General features: G+C 41.0%; 1 protein-coding gene across 1 annotated transcript; it reads left to right on the plus strand.

Moving 5' to 3' along the window:
* The first annotated feature begins 99 nt into the window (after positions 1-99).
* On the plus strand, positions 100-22,093 carry GTF2H1 (general transcription factor IIH subunit 1). The gene is made up of 15 exons (XM_056492934.1): positions 100-214; positions 3,992-4,160; positions 5,959-6,151; positions 8,577-8,739; positions 10,417-10,510; positions 11,153-11,302; positions 12,206-12,285; positions 13,585-13,715; positions 14,763-14,850; positions 16,163-16,251; positions 17,121-17,238; positions 17,993-18,083; positions 19,503-19,618; positions 20,538-20,630; positions 21,201-22,093. Exons 2-15 carry the CDS (start codon positions 4,007-4,009, stop codon positions 21,285-21,287), a joined length of 1,647 nt encoding a protein of 548 aa, XP_056348909.1. The 5' UTR covers positions 100-214; positions 3,992-4,006; the 3' UTR covers positions 21,288-22,093.
* The last annotated feature ends 204 nt before the right edge of the window (positions 22,094-22,297 follow it).

Genomic DNA, 22,297 nt, shown 5'->3' on the forward strand with positions numbered 1-22,297 from the left:
GGGGGGCGGGAGGGGCGCCGGCGCCACGTGACCGCCGGGGACGCGCCGCGTCGGTGCCGCTCCCCTGTCACGTGGTGCGGGCCCCACCCCCGGCGCCCCGCGGCCCGTTCCGGTCACGTGCCCGCCCCGCCCGCCCCATGGCCCCGGCGGCGGCCGCGGCCCGACCCCCGTAGCGCCGCTCCCGCTCGGAGCAGCTCCCGGCGCAAACCGCACGGTAAGAGCCGCCGGCGCGGGGCGCGGGAGAACGGCGGCGCCGGGCGGGCCGCGGAGCCCGATCCACCTCACGGCCGCGCTGCCCCGGCGATCCGTCCCCGGGGGCGGCGGGACCGCGTCGCGATGGTGCCGCGGCGGCCTTTGGCCTCCCGCGCTTCCGTCCTTCCCGGCGGACGTGTGACGGTGGCCGGGCCGGAGCCGCGATGAGGGAAGGGACGAAAGGGGCGGCGGCACCGCCGATCTGCGCTCCCCGGGGCCGCGGACGGCGGCGGGGAGATGGCAGCGCTGCGCCGGCGGCACCGCGGCCGGGGGCACCGAGCTGCGCCCCGGCGCTTGGCCTGGTGCGGGCGGCAGACAAAGAGGTGCCGGGGCAGCGCCTTCCCCGCCTGCGGGCAGACCCCGCCGGCACCGTGCGGGTGTCCTCGGCCCGGCTCGTGGCAGGGTGACATCTCTCCCGGAGCGTGGGTGATGCGGATCGGGAGAAGGCCGGGCTGGCCCCTCAGGACCGTGCATCCCCCCGCCGTGCCCGGGACAAGCGGCACTGCTGCCACCGCTCCATCCCGCTGACAGATCCCTGCCACCCCTCGGGCTGCTGCTCTGCCCGCTCCCGGACCTGGCAGCGTCCCTGTGCCGCTGCGGGTCAGGCTGGGCCATTGGCACAGATATTCCATGATTCTGCTGTTGCCTGCGGGGAGCGGAAGCCCAGCAGCAGCAAGGCCTGCATTGATCTGTCAGAGCTTGCCTGCCAGCCTGTGCCCACCCTGGCCAAGTCAGGATTATTACAGCATGCAAACGTTTCCTTTATTTCTGCTCAGAGCTCGACAAAACCGTATGGGGTGAGATGGGAGTGAAATGCTGGTAATGGAGAGTGTTCAGAACAGGCATTGTAAAAAACAGAGATGAGAGACACCTGGTCTTAAAAGTGGTTAGGAAGATTCACTGCAATGGAGGAAAGATAGCTGTTGGAATTTGATGGTATTTCCAGAAGTTATGTTTGCTCCCACAGAGCTGAGAGGGGAGGGCTTGTAGGTGGATAAGCATACAGAACATTTCTTTTGGTCTGTGCCAACACTGAAGCTCCGTAATAGACCTTGCCCATTGTAAACTGCAGCTGAAATTAACATCCCCAAGACAGGCATGATGACAAGTTGTACCTCATGGTTAGGGCTTCTGGGTGATCCAAGTGCTTTTAGAACTATTGACCAAGCTCTGCTGCTGGGGATTTTAAAATAAACTGTCTGACCTTCCTATTCTGGAAGATACTTGACCATCAGCTGAAGAACACTAATGCTGCAGCAGATTAAAATTATCACTTAAAGCTGAAAAATAACAGCATTTCTCTGTGTATATGTGGCAGATCTTTCCCTGCACGGCAGCAATGTCATAATCCACGGTACTGATTCCTGGAAACTTCAGATGTTAAATATAGAGGTTATGAGATTTGGACAGGCACAAGTACATCATTGATGGCTCTCACTCTGCTGCATAGTAAGCCTTACATGTTCAAAAAAAAAAAAAAAAAAAAAAAAAAAAAGGAACCTGAGCTGCCTACTGTGTGCTTTGCTTAGCAAGGATGTAGCCTTCCCTGTAGGAGATGGGGAATGTGATCAATCCTCAAGCAAGATTTTTATTTTAGAATTTTTCCTGTATTGTAACACGAAGCCATTTTGTTTCCATTAGTGACAAACCTTCCTAAATCCCTATTATTAAATAGGTTTTTTTTTTTCTTTCTGATGTACTGTTCAAAAGACAGCTCAGGGTTTTCTCCATTTTGGGTAATGCTTACTGTGCTTGTGAGTTGTATCATCCCACTGCTACTGTAAATTACTGCAGGAAAAAGGAAGTACAGCAGTGACAGAAAGAAGAACAGTATGAGCCAGTGTGCTCACCCTCCCAGAAGGTGAAATGAGCCACTTGTGGGATAATTGTGCTCTCACAGATTGCACACTGCAGGGTACTAGAATGGCTCTAAAGGAGAAGTTGGTAGTTGATTCTTTGCTTCTGTAGTTGAAAGACTGGGTGTAGGTAGGTGACATGGCATGGTAGAAAAGCAGAGCAACTGGCATCGGAATGAGCCCGACTGTGGGAATGCTTTCCTTTTTCTTGCTGTTCCGTACGGATTTAGTTCCTTTGTATTCTGTGGCTTTGCCTCCATTGCATTGGATAATAATGACCTTAAAGGACTACGAAGTAACAAAGGGAGAAAAACATCAAATCCCTAGTCTTGCACATGGTGAGGTTTCCAGTCTCTGAGAGTCTGTGGCCAGCTGCCTTTTTCTAGTGAGGATAAGGTGCTGATGAGCCTGCAGACCTGCAACAGGAAACTACATAAAATGGTTGTGTGAATAGCACTGAAAGGGAATAATGCTGCTGGGAGACTGTAACGGATTATGCTAGGGAACAGTCCTGAAATCATGCCATGCAGTTTTCTTTGAGAAAGAAGTATTACCAAGGATGCTCTGAATGTGGCACAGCGTGTTCTAGTGACTGCTGCAGTGGTGCTGATGTGAAACCCCACATTCAGCTCAGCATGACTGAATTCTAGCAAAACCTTGGATGGCTGGAATGGTGAAGGAGTGAAGTGGAATGCGGAGCCCTTTTGCCATTACATCTTTCCATCTAGTGTGTCACTTAACTCATTTGCACAGGAGCTTGTAAGGCTTCTGCTGAAGAGAATGCTGTGCTACTGTGCAAATTGTCAGAATAAAATGTCTTGTTGCTGGTTGTTGTTTTTTGGGTTTTTTTAAAGGAAAAAAGAAGTATGTGAACTCAAATGCTTAGAACTACCATTTTGTGATATCTGCTAGTAGTGTGATAGTTGATGCAGGTTACAGTCTTAACTTTGGCATGGGTCCCAGAAAATATTACAGGTATTCTGAAGCACACAAAACATCCACATCAGCATTAGAAAAATATTATTTTGCATATCAATAGTAAAGTTTATGATACACAAAATACAGCAACTGGACATACTAAACATTTTCAGCAAACTTACCAAAGATGTACATTTTTGATAAGTGTAGCAACAGTACGTTTGACAGCATGTAGTCGCCATATCCTTTATCTCTTGAAAAATTTAAGGCTGTAGGTTGAACCTGGAGAGAGGAATGATAGTGACTGCTGGGGAGAACAATGCAGCAAGTATCCAAAGACTTGTTGGATTGAGACTGCTGACAGAATTATCATTGTGCTATAGTATGTATGACATTAGTTCCTCAGACTTCAGAGGAGAGGGACTGGCCAGCTGCAGTTCAAGTGTACAAAACATTGTTCAAATGGGCAAAACCCACCACGATAAGAACACCCGAGTCTTACTGGGCTACCTTATCTTTAGTACAGTGAACTGAAAATCCATGATTTTTCATGTACCTTGTATCCTTCCCTTTTCTGAAATGACTTAGCATCTGCCATTCCCACTGAAGAAGGGAATTGCTGCCAATGCCAGAGGAGATTTGGAATTTGTTATTGCTTAGCTTCAGTATTTTTCCTTGAAAAATCAGTAAAGCGACAGTAGAATGGGAACATTTACTTATCAATTTAAATGTGAGATTTATGAGTCTTTTGCTGGATTAAAAGCAGTATCAGCAATATAACTGGATGAATTATTTGGGTAGGTGGGAGTACTTTTAAGTAAATTTGCTGATTACACTGGAAGAGAGGAGTGTGTTTATCTGAAATACTCCCAAAATTATATAGGCATGGACAAGTGAATGGAGTAGTGAAAGAGTTACAGCAAAAATAATTACAGCTAATCAGCTCACCTATATGTTTTTAATAGCTCATTGTAGCCACAATGGCAACATCATCTGAAGAAGTGCTGCTGATAGTGAAGAAGGTGCGTCAGAAGAAGCAGGATGGGGCCCTGTACCTGATGGCTGAACGCATTGCCTGGGCACCCGAGGGCAAGGACCGCTTCACCATCAGCCACATGTATGCAGACATCAAATGTGAGTGATCACCCTCCTGCTGCACCAGCACTACTGCCATGCATGTGCAAATGTCACACGAAGCTCGCCTGCCCTTTAATGCCGTTTATAGCTACCTCAGGAAGGTTGCAAGGGGTCTGGAGCTCTGGCCAGGCTACTCTGTAGCAGCAGAGATCAGGACTCTGGTAGAGTATCACCAGCTAAGGATGCTACCACAGAAGTTCTGTAGCCTTCAGATGTTTAACTTACGCTGCATTTACAATTAACTTTGATAAATTTCTGCAATAAATTGAGCAGAAAAATAATTTATGCCATATCCTTGTAGAGGGAAGGGTGGGAGGAGGGTCGGGGAAGAGCATAGAATTTTCAGTCTAACAGAAACTATGTGGCATGTCATCTGTTTACCTGAGTATCTAAAGCTGTTTCGGTTTTCATATAAAATGAACTCAGTTTTATTTTCATCCAACAGACCATAGCTTCAGAAGTGTCAGCTTCTGTAGTTTGGCCTAGCTGGTAACATTCTGAATAAGCATTTGCTGTTGCAATAGCAGAGCACTTGCAAGTCAAAACTAAACAGTAAATGTCTGTAGCATGCTGCCTTTCTGGCTCCAATTAGTGCTCTTATTTCATGTGCTCTAATGCCGAAGAAGGAATAAAAAGTAAGTTGTGTGTGTCATTTGGTAATGGTTTAGTGATTACTGCTGTTTAAAGTCACATACAAGCACTGCAGCATGATCAAAAGTGTGTGATGAATCAGAACTAAGATGATCTTTTCTTAAATATGAGAGTGATATAAGGTTTAAAAGCCCCTTTCACCTATAATAATCAACGTTGTGAAGGTTTTGTTTAGCTGCTAACTTACACTTAAGCAGCTTGTATTTTAATTATATACATGTATAAGCATTGAATTATTTTTATCTTAAATAACTAAGATGTGCTTTTTGTCATCTGAAATGAAAAAAGGGCGAGATGTATTTGTATATTTGTAATAGAGAAGGTGATTTAGTGTCTCCCACTTGCTTTAGAGAAAGGGCTGATATTAAAAGTTGTGTGCCATTTGCAGTGCTTCACTGAAGTCACTATAGCACAACAATCCATAAGCATAGGTGTCCCAGTCTCTGCTCCCTCTGGTTATGAGGAGGGAAGCAGGAATTACGTTTTTCTTATGAGTCATAAGGGTGTAGTAGTACCCTGGAGGCATTGGTGATTGACTTGGGGAGCAGTAACTCCAGCAACTTGGCTAACTGCACTTAGCTCACCACTGCAAATTGGGATCCAGATATGCTCTTACCCACCCTACCTCTGCTTTCCTACCACCATCCTTCTGCAGGAGCTGGGCCAGCTGGAAAAACAAAAGGGGGTGCTTTTCAGTGGATCAGTTCCTTTGTTCAGCTTGATGCACAAACACTAGCAATCATACAAGAAATGCAGCAGGAAGATGTGGAAAGGGGGAATGAGGTCACCTTTCAGCAGCAGCCTGGATGAGTTCCAGGTTAAAGTGTCCAGGTGATGACAGCCTCATTTGCAGCAGTTTTCTAATGGATGCCGTTGGGAATGCAAAGATGAATCAGGACTCCTGAGCAGGAGCTGAAGGATATTGAGCAACAGGCTGCTTACTGTCTGTCTTGTATTTTAGAGTGAACAAGGTGCAGAGTTCAAACTAATTCAAGGGGAAGACTGACTGTTCCATTTTCACAGCTGCAATTCACACACAGGAGAATGGTGTTTAATTGGATGATGAGAAAAACTGCTTATAAGGAAATACTCTAGGGAAGACAGTTTCTTGTATAAGCTTACTGTCTGTCTCTCTGCAATCTAGGCCAGAAAATCAGTCCAGAAGGTAAAGCTAAAATTCAGCTGCAGCTGGTATTGCATGCAGGGGACACAACCAACTTCCACTTCTCCAATGAAAGCACAGCAGTAAAGGAGCGAGATGCAGTCAAGGATCTTCTTCAACAACTGTTGCCCAAGTTCAAAAGGAAAGCTAATAAAGAACTTGAGGAAAAGAACAGGTAAAGGGTTAGCAGCCTAAATGTCTGTTTTGTTTTTTATTTTTTTCTTCTGTTAGCTAACTATCGTGTATTTCTGTTAACAGTTGTTGCTGTTTCAACATCGTGAATGATACAGCAATTGTTTCCCTAGTAAAAATCTCCCTGCTTTCAATTTCAAGGCTGTTCCTTGAGACTTGCATAACTGTCACATGTTGAGACTACACTTGTGTGCTTAGTGACACGTTCCTGAGGTGTAAAGGCAGCCTGTCTGGCTGCCACCCGGTCTTTCTTATCCATAGCTATGAGGAGAGCACCCAACTGGCAATCTGTCTCTAGTCTTCTTAAATATATATGTATCAATTAGAAAAGCTGCTTGAAAGATTTTTTTCCCTTTTCCAGAAATTTTGTGGAGCCTGATGATATCTTTTTTCATCCCACAGAGCCCTATTTGCCCCCCAAATCTTTTCTGATGTTTTACAGATTATTAAATTGTAAGGTATGTTCATGCATCAGAGATCACTGGAGAGGCTGCAGTTTGTTATTTGGCATACAGGATGTTTATTCTAAGAAATGTTTTAGAAGATGTTGAGGACCTAAGTCCTTTTCCCAATGGGCTCTTAAGATACATTTCCGTTCCTTTAAAATGTTTGTGTTAAACCAGTCCCTGTAGCCACAGAGCTCTCTTCTGTGCATCTCCTCTGATGAGTTTCACTTCATTCTAGTGTCTGCTGTGAATCCTGTGTCTAATGGCTTCCATTTCAAAGACTGTTACAGCTCTGAACATAGTTAAGTTAATGCTAGATTTTTCAAAACATGAGAGCATTGCCTCATGGGACAGACTGGATCTTAACAAGGAGATTTCCCAGCAGAAGGGCAAGAGGCCTTGTGCTGGAGCTGTGACACAATCAGGATTAACTGGTTCCAGTACTGCAGCAACCACTAGGGTCTGCAGCAGTGCAGCCTGCTTTGGCACTGTTCCCATACTCATTTCTTTATGCTATGTGCCTTATTTCTGACAGTATTGGTGCTGACAACATGGGCAGTCTTAGCTCTGAATCTTTGCCTTCTTAAAGGGAGTTTTACAGCATCACACCATGAAGTATCAGGAGCTTTTCTAGTTACAGGAAACCTAGAATCCCTGCACGTATTCAGCCATAGTTTGTTCTCTTGATTAGAAGTCCAATTCTGATGATGGGGCTTCATTAGCTTAATTGCAACAGATAAGGCAGAAAAGATCCAGCCTGTTGTGGAAGGATACAGCATCCAGAGTCCCTATGGCACTTCCTCCATTTATTGATAAGTGGGAGTTGGGTACGTACCAAAATTCCAAGCTTTAATGAAATAACCAGAATAACAGACTGCTTTCAGCTGTGCTAATTTGTAAGAACTGCCACTAATCTATACTTGTGACAATAAGAAAAACTGGAGAAAACCCTTCTGGTTAAAACATGATAGGGCTATCCTGCCATAAAGCTTCCACTTCCACCTCATGCTACTTTGTCCTTAGAGCAGCTAAAGGCTTTCATTTTGTCCAGATTGCAGTTTATCCATGTTCATCCTTAGACCATGTATCCATAAGACTCCTGATTTTTTTTTTGTTGTTTGCAATTGATCAAGACCCTGAGGTACATGTTAAAGACTGATGAGGTTATTGGCAGATTGTGAACACACATGCAGACTTCCCTGAAAATAGTGCAGTGGGTTTCTTATAGGGTACACAGCTGTAAAAACAGCTGCTTAAACATGAGTGAAGATTCAGGTGCATAGTCTTTGCATTTTGGGTAGTGATACCTGATATGTGGATGATAATTTTTGTAAAAATTGCTCCCTGGTGGAAGTAGTGACATGGAATGTGTCTCACACTTGTGCTGTGTCTGATTAAGGGATAAAGATCCTACTGTTACCACAGAAACATAAATGAGCAGCCATTGGGGTAATGTGCTTTAAGTGATCTTATCCCATACACATTTTGTGATCTATACTCTTGCACTAGAATAGAGATCAGTAGCTACTGAATTTTAAGATCTTAAACCAATAATTGGACAACACTGAAATCACCTTTTTTTTCTCCCCCATCATACTTCTGTTTTGGAACAGCAAGAATATTCATTAATATTCATTGACTTTTACAGTTCAGGAGATTCCAGTCCTAGTGTGCAAAGACACAAAAGCACCACAGAATATTTTAGGACAAGACATGAATCCCACATTAACTTTTTCTTAGGCTTCACTGTTTTCTAACTTCCAGTGTTAACATCCATTTCTTAAGTCTTTTCAGACAAACAGTGCTATTGACATTAGTTGTTTACTCAGTCTTGTCAAGAAATGCACTGCATTTTGAAAGAAAAGTTGGTTTCTGTTCCTTTTGTGAACTTGTGTTAGTTGTGGAAATACTAGTCATTTATTCTGCAGTGTTTCAATTCTATTCAATACATTCTTTTACCAGAATGCTGCAAGAAGATCCTGTTTTGTTTCAGCTCTATAAAGACCTTGTTGTGAGCCAAGTAATCAGTGCTGAAGAATTCTGGGCCAACCGTTTAAGCCTGAATGCAGGGGATAATTCTGCAGCACCTAGTAAGCAGGATGTGGGCATCTCTGCAGCATTCCTGGTATGTTGAACCTTTAACTCGTAGAATTTTAGAGTAAACAAATTGGGGAAAGTGAGAGTTCTGCTCATGCACTTTATTCCCATATACATGAATGTTGTACTTTCCTGGTTCCTCAACATCTCTCTGCTCTCTACGCATTCCAAGTGTAAAGGAGAAAAAAGTTTCCTACTGATCTACAACCTCAAAACATTGTCAGTTTAAGATGTCCAGTTTGAACTTTAGATTGCCAATAGGCAGATGATGTTTGTACTGCTGCTCTGCCTTCTGTAAAACAGGAGTGATGTGAATATATGGTCACTAGGTTAAAGTGCATGAGCTCAATAAACTAAAGAGCATATTTGTGGCAGCAATGACATGCATAAATTAAACTTTCCACTTAAGGATTTTATTCCCTCCCCAATTTTTTAAACCAGTACATGCTTTCAGCTACTTGAAGAACAAGTATCTGGAAGCTCATATTCTCTCTCTTTTTCTCTTAACTTTCAGTCATTTTACCCATCTGTAGAAACCATGCTTCAGTAAATTCAGTGCAGTCTAAAAGTAATCTAGATACAACTTCAGATCCTCACACAGAGACATGTTTCTGCTTCTGCAACAAAATTCACAGATAGGACTCTTTAGATGAAATCCCACTTCCACCTTTGTAAGGACAGTGTACACAGTGGGATTGGGAGGGAAAGAGGAGGTAGGAATTGTTTTAATTTAGCTGCTGGTTTACAACCACTTGGTTCCTTCCCCCCCTCCCCCCCCCCCCAACCTTGGAAATACTTGAATTAGTTGCCAAACAAATTTGATTGCTCTGATTTCCTGTTGCCCATTATTCTTACACCTTAATGTTAAAAAAAAGGAAACCATAGTGAAAAGTAAACTCACTAAACCTTCAAAACTGAAGCATTCCCAAACTAACTTGTTATGTTTGAGTTCTCTGCATTTATGAAGAAGACTTTTTCAGATATTTGTGTGTCCCAATTCAAGTTAAATCTGGCTCTGCTCAGAACGAGTGTTAGCCTGGGAAGAAGATGGTTCAAAAGCTGTGAGGTACACAGGAAAAGGAGGAAAAGGCACCAGCCTGTGCAATCATGTACTTTTCCTGTTTCTGAGAATTGGATGGAGCACTCCCCTCCTCCAGAGCTTCCTAAAGAGATCACTGAGATCAAAATTTAAAGTTCTGACTACGGCTAACCCTCAAACTTTTAATTCAGTGTTACTTATCAGTTACACTAAGATGTTTTTAGTGTATAAGGGAATAAGGTATAAGAGCCATAAATCCTTGTCTGTCACTTCATTATAGCCACTGATTATTCACTAGCTGAATTCTTGAGTGAATAATAATGAGGCATATACAGTATGCTTATTTATTTTTACTTTGACACAAGGATAAGCATAAATTAATTAAGCATATCTTGCTTTGACCAATGGAGTGCTCTTTGCTTTCTAAAGCCTGCATTCTGCTTGTTAAACCACCCCTTAAGTGGCAAGTATAATAAAGTAATTCATGTTTGCTCGTTCATTCCTCATTCTAAAATACCTGTGTACAATCAAATACACTATGGATTAGTGGAAGAAGAAGATTCTTTTACCTGCAGCAGACCTTGCTTGCAGGATGCCAGTTCTTTTCCTTCTCCAGTGAGAGAAAGCATCCAGACATGACTGTTTTTCCCCTGTGCTTTTCCTCAGGCTGATGTACGGCCTCAGACAGACGGCTGCAACGGGCTGAGGTACAACTTGACTTCAGACATTATTGAATCCATATTTAGGACATACCCTGCAGGTAAGAGCAGTGTTTTGCATACCAAACACATCCATTTAAGATTGGTCTTTTTACTGTCTTACTGCAGAAAGACTAAAATGTTAGTCTGAGCCTGGAAGTATAAGGAACCATATCTTTCAGTCTTCTGGATAATTTTCCCTGCCTCATTAGAGGGATGGGAAGAAGCATATTCATATGTTTTATAAAAGCATAAAATATACATTTGAAATGAAAACTTCGCTTTATTAAATGAAAACATTTTAACTTGTGTTGACTTTCTGTTTTTTAAATTGTGAGTAAATGTTTGATTCCCATGATACTCTCCTACTCAGTGTTTTAATTAATTGTTATTTTTCATCTTTGGGAGGAAAAGAACCTGATTTCCATCATTTCCCGTGCATTGTAATGGACATTGACACTGATTCATTTTGGCCCTTAGTGTAGGAGCAATTCAAGCGTGTTCAGGCCACTGTTACATCACTTTTCAAAGATTTGGAGGCATAAATGAGTACCTTTTTGCTCATGCTTAACTACTGCAGTCCCATTTAATGGGAATGAATGGAGGCAGCCAGAAAGCAAGGAAGCCATCAAGAAAATGGTAACATAAAATACCACATTAAGATTTGTGAAGTAGTTTGTAATTGTTCTGGGTTTTGTTCACAGTAAAAATGAAATATGCAGAGAATGTTCCACATAACATGACTGAGAGGGAATTCTGGACACGATTTTTTCAGTCTCATTATTTTCATCGGGACAGGCTCAATACAGGCTCAAAAGACCTCTTTGCAGAATGTGCCAAACTGGATGAGAAAGGTAAGCTGAAAGCTACAGATTTGTTGTTTTTGAAAGCTACAGATGGTCATGGAAAGTTAGCTACAGCTTTGCCATTCTGAGCATGTTTCATAGTGAGAGCATTTCTTGGAACAAATTAGCCTTTGGATAGTGGCAGCACTAGAAGTAAGCTTCACTACAAATTCCATATTATGCCATCTTAGTAGATTGGTTATGTACCATCAGTCACTGTGGAATAATTTTGTGTGCACAGTAGGTTTTGTTATGTGGTATGTGCACAATTTACAACAGGTACAGCTTTTGTTATCAATGGAATTTTAGTAAATGAGATTCCTATATTACAGATTTTCCACAGGAGTTGCCATACTTGTTCTCTGAAATTCTAAAATAATATCTGACTCAAGTTTTTTATGAACTTTTGAGATAGGTTTGGGATGATACAGAAATGTGGGGACTTAAGATCACTTACCACCATTCCATAATATGTATTTTGGCTAATAATAGCCTTTTATTAGGAATACAAAACCCTTCACAAATCAAAGCTATCACCAGATATAAACTGTCATACTACTCAGGCAGAGCGGCAGAACAGTGTCAAAATTAGAGGAAACACTATTTTGACTTTCCAGTTCCCACTCCTATAACTGCATCTCCATTTATTTGTTTAATCAGTATTCAGTTATGTGTAGAAGTTGGTGAAAACTGGGCTAATTAGTAGGAAGATGCTTTGGAGTAACTTCCCACATTTATTGCTTATTTTAAATGGAACTTAAAAAAGGGTTTAAAGTTTTAGTCCCAGTGTTGTTTGGGCCTGTGCAGAACCTTTGGCATCTTTTAAAGATTAAATATAACCTAATGATCCCACAGTTATTCTAATTGTTTAGATACAATTATTCATTATTTTTAAAAATTTGTTTCACACAGGGTTAAAAGCAATGGTGTCTCAAGGAGTGAAAAACCCCCTGATAGATTTAACAGCTTTGGAAGATAAAACATTAGATGAAGTAAGTACTTGGGGGGAAAAAAAACAGAAAACAAACAAAAAATCCAGAAGAAAACTATACCACTTCCTTAGTTACATTTAAGTGGCTCCTTCTTTTAAAACCACTAAAAATGCTAATTTCTAGAACAAATCCCTTACTAGGCAGTTGCAGTGATTGGGTATTCAACATTCCTGCTGTTGTGTTTGTGAAGGGAAATGGAGATTCTGCCCATGGAACCTGTGTTGGTCACACATGCCTTGGTTTGCATGGTGTATTTTTAAAGAATTACTCTTTCATTTGTCTTTTCTGTCTAAAGTAGACCCTGTTTTTTTCCTACCTTTAAAACCCTATGACAATGTGCAGAAGAATAGCACAAAACAGGATTTGATTTGTTCTTACTTTGAACGTTGCCACTTGATTCGGCCTAACTGAAGGACACTTTATACATTGTTCTTTGTTTAGCTTCAAATAACATTTTTTACTAAAATTATGACTAACTTGAACTATTATCTGCCTCCAAGAACAAGTTCAAACAATTCATATCAATGGTGTACCATAACGTGAAGTAACTTAGAGATGTGCTTTTCTGCAGTTGATTTAACTCAAAGTGTTCAGTTGTAGTTAAAATGAAGCTACATTTCTAAGTCTTTTGGTGATTTTTTTTTTAAATTATTTTCTTTTTTTCATTTTCTTTTTGTGGGGGTTGTCCAAAGCTAGCAGTCTGAAACTGGGCCATGAGTTTAGGAAAGGTGTGTTTGAAGTGCTCTGCAAACTGCCCTGATTTGCTTTTGAGGCTGGTTAACAGTAAGCATGAAACAGCCCATGGGGTAAAGTGCCATCTGGCAAGTGGAGAACTCTGCCAGCATTTTAAGCCTTGAAGATTTTTGAATTTTCTAGTGGTATCACATTCTCCTGACAGGTATATTTTAACTTGTGGGCTGCTGGTGTCCCACTAGATGTTAAAAAGCAGTCAGTAAAACAATTGCTGTATTTTCCTTGCCATCAATGCCTCTTTTGCACAGGTGATCCTTCATTTTTTTTCTTTTTTTTACTGGTTCTGTTTTTACTTATATTATGGTCTTATAAAATTACCTGTATAAAACTTGTTACCTTCTTTCTGACCCTTCTAAATTGCCAAGTTTTAGCAGAATAAAACAGTCACTGGAGATTTTTCAAAGTGCATAAGGAGATGGTGTTGTAAAGGTAGGAAAATGATGCTGTAGATGATGATGCAGAGGAGGTGGCTTCCTGACTCAAGGGAAAACAGAATTGTCCTACTGCTCTGGGGGCAGAAGAGAATCAATGTTGTTTTCTTTGTAGGGCTATGGTGTTGCTTCTGTGGCCTCTACATCAAATGCCTCAAAGTCTGCTAGAGAAAGTAGTAATGCTGCCATCATAAAACGCTTTAATCATCATAGTGCCATGGTCCTTGCAGCTGGCCTCAGGAAACAGTAAGTTTTTCAGTGTTTTGTAAAAGATTTTTGGAATAAATTTTAAGAAATTTCCAAAACAAGAGCACATCTTCAGTTATTCATACAACCTTTTCTTTTAATTTTTATAAATGAATTATTTTCCTCTGAAAATGAAAATACCTTTAGATTTCATTTTACTTTATAGAAGTTTTTCAGAGATATTTGAAGTGACAACTGCTATTTTTAGCTGAGTTATATAATAATATAAAACAAATTTAAAAGGAAAGAGTGTGTCTGCCTAGATATCTACCCTGGTGAAGGCTGCAGAAGTAGTGTTCTGTGTGGAGGTGAAGTCTGGTACAGGGAGTTCCTAATTCCTGCCTTCCAGGAGCAGGTCTGCTGGGGCTTCCTGCAGTGGGGCATAGGTGAATCAGATGAAAGACTCCTCAGGTGCAGTAGCCTGCCCCTGATAAAAAGACTTGTCAGGTCATCTGCTCTACAACTCCTTTCTGGACTACCAACAAGGATTACTACTCTACCCAAATCCTACAGATCTTAACTGTGAGAAATTTTAGTTAATACTTCCTTCTGTTTAGCTGGGCTCCCTCACATTGTTCTTCTGTTTTTCACAAATTAAACCTACAGCTTGAGCAATCTCTCCTGGGCAAAGTGTGTTTCTGTTTCTCAGTTCAGAAAAGGACAACAGAATAGGTCTCCTTGAAACAGTTGTATTGCAGGGCTCCCAGAGCTCTGCTAACACCTGGTTGCATAACTGTGTATACAAAGTGTTGCTAATTTAGCCATAATTTTGCTGTGTCCCACATGCACTGTTGGCATGCTGCTATTTCTGAAGAGAGGGACCAGCACCTTCCCCGGCTGTTGAATTCCCCCAGTGACAAACAGGGTTAATGTGAGGAGTTGGTTCCCTCTGTCTATATCAACTGCTAGAAATTAAGACATAAGGGGGAAAAAGTATGTGAACGTGCATATTAAGTTTTTGAAACAGATATATTTACTTTGTCTCTAGCTTGTATCTTAAGTTTTCTGTGAGGTGAATTCTTCTTAATGCTGTTTCTCTATTTTAAGAGAAGCACAAAATGACCATTACAGTGAGACCAGCAGTACGGATGGAAACTCCAGGGATTCAGATTTCTTTCAGCCACCACTGAAAAAGGTATAAAGTTAGCTGATGTGATTCTAACTGAATGGAACTGGAAGCTCTGTCTCTGAAAAAATTGCTGAAAGTTCCTTACTTGTTTTATGACAGATCTGAAGTGAAACTCTTTTAGCTTTGTTTAGAAGTACACAGAATAACAGCCTGACAGCCTGTTTAAAAAAAAAAAAAGCCTTTTTACCTCTGTTAGTGAAAGCAAGTTACATATTGAAGTGTTGTGCTGTTTATCTCCTCAGTAGCACCCAATGAAAGTAAAAATTTCTAAGATCCTTCAGATTGGACTCAGAAATCTGGTTCTTTCCATTTGCTGCAGTTCTATTTTCAGCCCACTTCCTTTTGTTTCTCTTTCAAATGCCTGAAAACTTCTAGAGAACACCTGTCAGAAAAGGATATTGGTGTTCAAGCACCAGTATTAACCTATCAAGCATGTTGTTTGTAGAGGGGGTGATGAAACTGGCACATGACAGCCTTCAACTTAGAAGCTGAAGTGAGGTTGAACTGAGAATGTAGTGACAACTAGTGCAATGAAATACAGGGCAACAGTCTGATCTAGACTAATCAGAGCAGCTCACAAAGTGGAAGAAAATACTGTAATTGCTATAAAACTGAATTGAATACTCTTCCTGGAGTTGACAGCCTAAACAAAAAACATCAGAGAGACTCAAAACTTGGCTGTATTGCGAGAAAACCTTGTAGAATACATGTTGTTAAATGTTGGGGTAGTCTTTGACTTCCCTCAAAAGCTGCAAGTTTTACTGAGCAGAAAATTATATAGCAAGGCTAGAAGAAATGTGATGAAAAGGGGAGTGAAAGAGTAGCAGGAGAGTAGGAGACTTCAAAAATAGTTTTCTAGTGGTACAGAGTGTGATATCACTGTGCTGTTATCTCTCAGTGCTAATACTCCACAGCCTCTGCTGTCACCAGGTACCCTGGGGTAATTACTGTGGTTTTAGTCTTAGACTCCTATACACCAGCTATTAAATCATTAGTATTTCTGCTAATCTGGAGTTACATGGACAAAAATAGAGAGCATGAATGATTATCTATGTATACTTTTTGGAAGTAGCAGGGACTGCCTAATTTAGGCCAGAATCTGGAGAAAAGGCAATGGTGCCAAGACTTCCAAATGGCCCGTCCTGAACAACATTGGGCATCACTCCCTCTGGAGGGTAGGCATGAGTCATTCCATACCTGAGTTTTCTTTAAGGTTTTAGTAACCCTTCAGCTCACACTTGGTGAACCAGAAGAAAGCACTGGATGTCTGGACTTGTACCTTCATTAGTAACATGTATCATTATTTGGCTCATTTTAGGTAAAACTGCAGGAGGCCATTGAATATGAAGATTTATCAAAGAATAATAGCGTTAAAACTATTGCACTAAACTTAAAGAAGTCTGATAGGTAAGTTTAAATAATGCACAGCTATCATTATCTGATAGGTAAGTCAAAATAATGCACAGCATAGCCAGTTTATCAGGGGTTTCATCATAGCTCACACAGGACCAGCTGATGTAGTCCCTACTGTGCCACTCAGGTGTGTTACAACTAAGTTTAGAAACCTAATATGAGCTTTTGCATCAAACAGTTTCCCTCTTAAATTTGTAGTTTTATTTGTCAAAAATTCCATCTTACTTTTCAGAGGGTTGAGTTTCTGTAAGCCTGATGTCTAATTTCTGTGAAAGCCTAGGTTCACAGTTCAGCACATCATTGCGGCTTTCAGTGGAAAAATGTGTTATGTATGAAAACATACGGAATTCCAGGAAAAATCCACTCCCAGGCAAAAAAGTGCAATTGGGATAGTTTGAACTGCTCACTGGTCTAGGATTTTTCTAGTAGTACTCCTCTTGTTTTCTAGACTTTTGATTTTGAGAACCATAGATGTAACATCAGAAAAGGAGCAATACAACCAGAAAGTGAGTGGTTCCATGTGTGCACCTAACTTCATTTAGCTTAGTTTCAGTTGAAAGTGATGTGACTTGCTCCATTCTAATGATATTTCCAGAATTTGGTGGCAGGGATAAGGTGAAAGGGTGGGAGCTTTTCATTGGCAAAATGATGATCACAGAGTCAGCAATAGAAGCTGTTACTTGCTGCCATGCCATCCCTAAGCCAACCTCTTCCCATGTGGCAATATATTGAACTTTATCAGTAAATAGTGTCAGCAATTGCAAAACATCTAAAATTAGAAACATTAGAATTATCCAGGAGTTTGCTCTCTTGTTTTACCAACACTCTTACTAATAACACTTTTCCTTTTGCTCACCTCACAGGTATTACCATGGTCCAACTCCAATTCAATCACAGCAATATGCAACCAGTCAGGATATAATTAATTCATTTAATAGTATTAGACAAGAAATGGAATCATATGTACCCAAACTAACTCAGGTATGCAAGTATATTTTAAAAATGCCTCTCTTGATCTTAGCTTAGCATCTTGCTTTCTGTACAGTTTTGTGTCTCATGTCTACTGAAGTTTCAATTTTTCATGGTAAGCTTGAATTATCTCCAATTACTGTTAACTGATTTACAGGTTTAGGTGATACCTTTTGATATTTAAATCTACACAATAGGAAACTGAGTCATTGCTGATGCTCAGTTATATTATTCTGTTCCTGCTTTCTTTTGAGGAAATGGTCAAGGTAGAAGTTAGCAGTAAAGCAGGACAATCATGCACAGGCCAGCGTATTGATCCCACCCGGAGAAGCTTAGGAGGTTACAGTGAGCAGGTTTTTAACTGAACTGGTCTTTTGCTCCTAAATGCACTTAGGCTGTCAGCCTGCTATGGTCTGCACAGAAGCTCTGTGCTGGCACCTGGAGGGCAGCAGAACCCTGTGACCAATCTCCCCAGCCAGCATCTGAACTTATCTGTTTGTAAAGCTAGTTTGGCCCTAAGTAAAACAGCCACAATTCTGTTACACTTCTGCATAGTAATGCTCTGTCTTATTTCAGAGTATGTGCACAGCCAGTTCAAGGTGTAGGCAGAGAAGAGTTTATAATTAATTGGAGAGTTTTCATTGCAAATGAGCTCTATCACATAATTCTGGAGTAGAGAAGAACCTGAACTTCCACATGTGTTCAACTAATTTTAAAAAGAATTTATTAGAAAAAGTGACCTGAAATATTTGTTCCTTCTTTTCAGGTTCTTTCAAGTGGTGATGCTGCCAGCACTATTGCAGTCCTGTCACCTGGAGGAGCACTTATGCAGGGTGGAACACAGCAAGCCATAAACCGTAAGGATTTGGGATGTCTAATACTTTAATTGTATCCTGTTGCATTGCACAGTACAAGCTGGCTTGCTGTTTCATCTCTCCCTTAGAAAATATTACAGTGATAAAGGAAAGTATGGAAACATGTAATTGGAGTTGTACTGGGTTACAGCAGCAAAATAAAAGCAACAGCCCAGCCACACCGTGGGGGTGGTAATGGCTACACCGGTGCTGAGGCAAGTGAATGAGAGAACATTTTACATAGCAAGTAATGAAGGAAACACCTGATAGGTATCTAATTGTCTTACAGATACAGGGTTTTACTTGTTCAGCATTTCTGATGGTTTTTTCCTTGATTGTAGAATACAACATATTCTGTGACAACTCCTAAGGAAGCAAAGCCTAGATAATCGTCTGAAACTAAGTTTTTTACAGCCTGTATTTAAGATCCACAGCTTGCTGTGAAAAAAGGCAGTTTCCTTGTACACTGCAAGGCAAATCTCCTTCTCTTTCTCACACCTCCATTCAACCATCCCCTTTCCCTGTTGTCACACTACTGCCAGTTTGATTTCCTGGCTCTTTAGTCTCACAGCAGATAAGTCCCTGTTCTCAGGATTTATTACAGTTTTCCAGTTTATCTTGTGTTACTTGGTCTAAAAAGCAGGAGAAAGTGATTTAGACAGCTGAAAAAGCAAGTATAAGTTCTTTATGGTAATGAAAGAAAAGGAATCAGCAAGCATTGCTGAGGCTTTCTTACCCATCCTGGTCGACATATTGGGTGCTACACTTCACTTCTTTGAGCCTGACCACCACTTCTTTCTTTTAACAATCTCATCCTGAAATTTGATACTCTTCTGTTCCCTGTGCTCATCCTTAGTGACTACTTGTACTTTTTGTTTGGGTTTTCACAGCTGTGTCTCTTTCCTTGTTCTTGAACCCTGACATCCTTTCTTCTTTAAGAGTGCCTGGGACACAGGGTTTTTTTCCTGTCTGGATTTTTCATCTTCCATATGCTGTAACCATATTGCCAGCGTAAGATAGAGGGGAAAATACTTGAAGTACCCCCCACAGAGTTCTTAGCACTGTGCTGTGAGGACAGCGCAGTGCTGGTGCCAGCAGCAGCACTGCCACACTGTTAGAACAATATGCTGCTTCTAATCCTGGATTAGGTTTGGTGTCCATTTTTTGCCTGGCGTGGATCTCCCTAAATAATACACCAGCTTCCAAGTATAGAGCCATTAATAGCAGCTGACCTGATCTAACAGCTGCTGATAGTCTTGATCTAATTGCTGCTGAGGTGTGAGGCACCTCAGTGTTCCCTCCCAGCCAGTCTTTCTTTGACTGTAGTGGAAGTGTACATCACTGAGCTCCTTTGTCAGCCTTGGTTCTCATTTTTCACGTGACTATTTGAGTGATGTGAAAAAACCCTTTTTCTTGTTGCAGAGATGGTGCCAAATGACATTCAGTCTGAACTAAAACACTTGTATGTGGCAGTAGGGGAACTGCTACGACACTTCTGGTCCTGCTTCCCTGTTAACACACCATTCCTAGAAGAAAAGGTAAGGCAGAACTTCCTCTTATGGCCTGGCTGTGATGTGGTTTAGAATGACCATGGTTTAGAATGGCTGTCATTACTGAAGTATAGAACTAATACACATGCCTCAAATCAGTAGAGCACTTACTCATCCCTAGAACTGAAGGTTACAAAATAACATGAAACCCTATTTTTTACAGCAGTTCTGCTGGTATTATTAATTAAAATCATCCTTGTCCCTGCCCCCCTGTTAGCTCCCTTTAGGAGCAGTAGCTGTGGCCAGTTTCAAACAGAATGGGCAGCTCAGTTGCAGCTGCAGGGTTCTCATTCTGGTTTAAAACACTAAAACTAAAGCCTTCCTTCCCCAGCTCCAAGAAATAATCTCCACAGTGACAGTACAAGCAAGTTTCCCTTATTCTTCTATCCATTGAAAAAATCACTGTCATACCTTCAGAACACACACTGCTTTTGAGAACTAAGTTGCCTTCAAGGACAGATGTTTGTCTATTAGCTAGGTCTATGATCTAACTATGTTTCTGTTGATTTTGACCTCACATGGATAACAAAGATAAAAATTTGCATTCAGATACCTTTGAATGTCTGCTGCAAAATGTGGCGTGAAAATCCACGGTCTTTGCTTGAAGCAAAATATCTTGTGATATTTTTTTGATATTTTGTATCTATTTATAGTGTTTATTAAGGAAGTAATAATCAGAGTGGCATACTGCACTTCCAGTCATACTGCACTTACCTCAAAAATAAATACAGAGAAGTGTTAAATACTGATATTTGAATAACCTTCCTTCCTCAAACTACACAAACTTGAAGCAGACTCCAGAATTAGTTATAAGGTGTTTTGTTGGAGAGCAGTTTGTTAAAGGAATTGAAACTTCTGTCTTACTATACTTCTTCAATATTGTAATACTGGTTTCTGTCTCTCTCAGGTTGTGAAAATGAGGAGCAACTTGGAAAGATTTCAGGTTACAAAGCTCTGCCCATTCCAAGAAAAGATTCGGAGACAATATTTAAGCACAAATGTAAGGAGAAAGTGCTGTTTAATTATATGGGTGCATATTAACAATTTCAGTCTTAATTATGAGAGGATGATAGCTTTGTTACTTCTTACCCTAGGGCATTTTAATTTTTTTTTTGTTGGCTAGGAAATAGGCAGAGGGAAATTGGGTACACAGTTAAGCAGTCATCTCTCCCTGTCCAGTTGGCTGAGTGATGCGAGCAACTGCCAGAACTGTAACTTGAACTTACAGGAGTGATAGAACAGAAAGGGGAAGTCGCGTTTCATTTTTCACTTCCACCATGAAGTAGATCTTGAGCAACTTCAGAACTCTCCCCCCATGTCAGATTTGAAGTGGTCACAGACTAAATATCAGAACAGGCAGCACAATGGGGTGTCAATTCCCCCAACCTTTCAGCTCAGCAGCTATCTGCGCTGCTCCCTCTAAGGGTATTTTGTAACAGAGCCTCAAGGTCCTTTCTCTGTTTTAGCAAGATTACTCCTAGTGAATAGAAGGAAGAATCCACTGTAAGGGAGGGGAAGGGATCAGTTTTCCAGCAGCTGGGACAATGTTCTCTCCCTCTTCCTGTTTCAGTTGGTAAGTCATATAGAAGAGATGCTGCAGACAGCCTACAATAAGTTCCACACGTGGCAGTCCCGGCGCATGCTGAAGAAGACGTGAGGGCACATCCTGTACAGGTCTGAGAGCAAAGCCTGCAATAGGGTAGGACTACAGCCTAGGTATGTGCAGATCTTAGAGTTGTTGCAGGAAGACCTGCAAGCTGTGGACTTCTGGAAATGATGCTAACTGAACTTGCACATTTTTGAAAAAGAACTGAGATTAAACTTGAAAACTGGGGAGAAAAACAAGGAAGAACCAAAACGGAAGAGCTGAGGCGCAAATATATTTAAAAGACACTGTTTACTGCAGTTACTCAGGAACTGCTTTTGATTTGCATAAAGAGCTGCTTTCAGAAATAAAAAAAAAAAAATTTAAAGAGGGTGTATTAATAAAATTTGTTTTTCTGTCTAATTTTTTTTTTAAGAAGTGTATGGCACAGGGTAGATCTCAAAAGTTTTTCTTCACTGGATTCTGACATTTTCTTGAATTCTGTTTGTACTTTCTGCAACAGTTTAACAATGATGTTTTAGAACATAGCCGAGACTGTTTTTGCTTCAAACATCTGGGAGAGCGTAGCTGTCAGAAGACAAGCTCCTGCCATATGTTTCCCCACCAATTGGAAGCAAGAGACATTGCACTGAAAGCTGTTCATGGTCTGGGGTCCCTAAAGGTACACAGGGGCAAACTTTGCCTGAAGTCTTCGATTTTTATGCAAAAATTTTTCAGCCATCAGTTTTGCATGTTTCCTTTTGAGTGCAAGTGTGTGCTACTGCAATCTTTTTTTTTTTTTTATGGTGGCATTTGTTCTGAGGAGAGAATGCATTTTTAAAAATGAAGTTAAATAAAGTTTCTTATAAAATAAGTCATTTATTTTCAATTCTTAGGCATTTTTTATTTCTTCTCCTAAATCTGTTTTCCTTCACCCTTCCCTTTTGACTATTATACTGTTTTTGGCGAATTGATAATCACTGCAAAGAAAAAAATGTGTTATTTACACAGTGTCCATAGGTATTGGGAATCTGTGCCATACTTTGTTCTAAATAGAATCAGTTCACAGTTTCAGAACAACT

This window comes from Oenanthe melanoleuca, chromosome 5, assembly GCF_029582105.1.
Source record: "Oenanthe melanoleuca isolate GR-GAL-2019-014 chromosome 5, OMel1.0, whole genome shotgun sequence".
Classification (NCBI taxonomy): domain Eukaryota; kingdom Metazoa; phylum Chordata; class Aves; order Passeriformes; family Muscicapidae; genus Oenanthe; species Oenanthe melanoleuca.

Coding starts and splice junctions, on each gene's coding strand:
- GTF2H1 (XM_056492934.1), top strand. CDS start 4,007: ATGGCAACATCATCTGAAGAAGTGCTGCTGATAGTGAAGAAGGTGCGT. Junction 8,740..10,416: donor GCATCTCTGCAGCATTCCTG/GTATGTTGAACC, acceptor GCTTTTCCTCAG/GCTGATGTACGGCCTCAGAC. Junction 18,084..19,502: donor AACACAGCAAGCCATAAACC/GTAAGGATTTGG, acceptor TTCTTGTTGCAG/AGATGGTGCCAAATGACATT.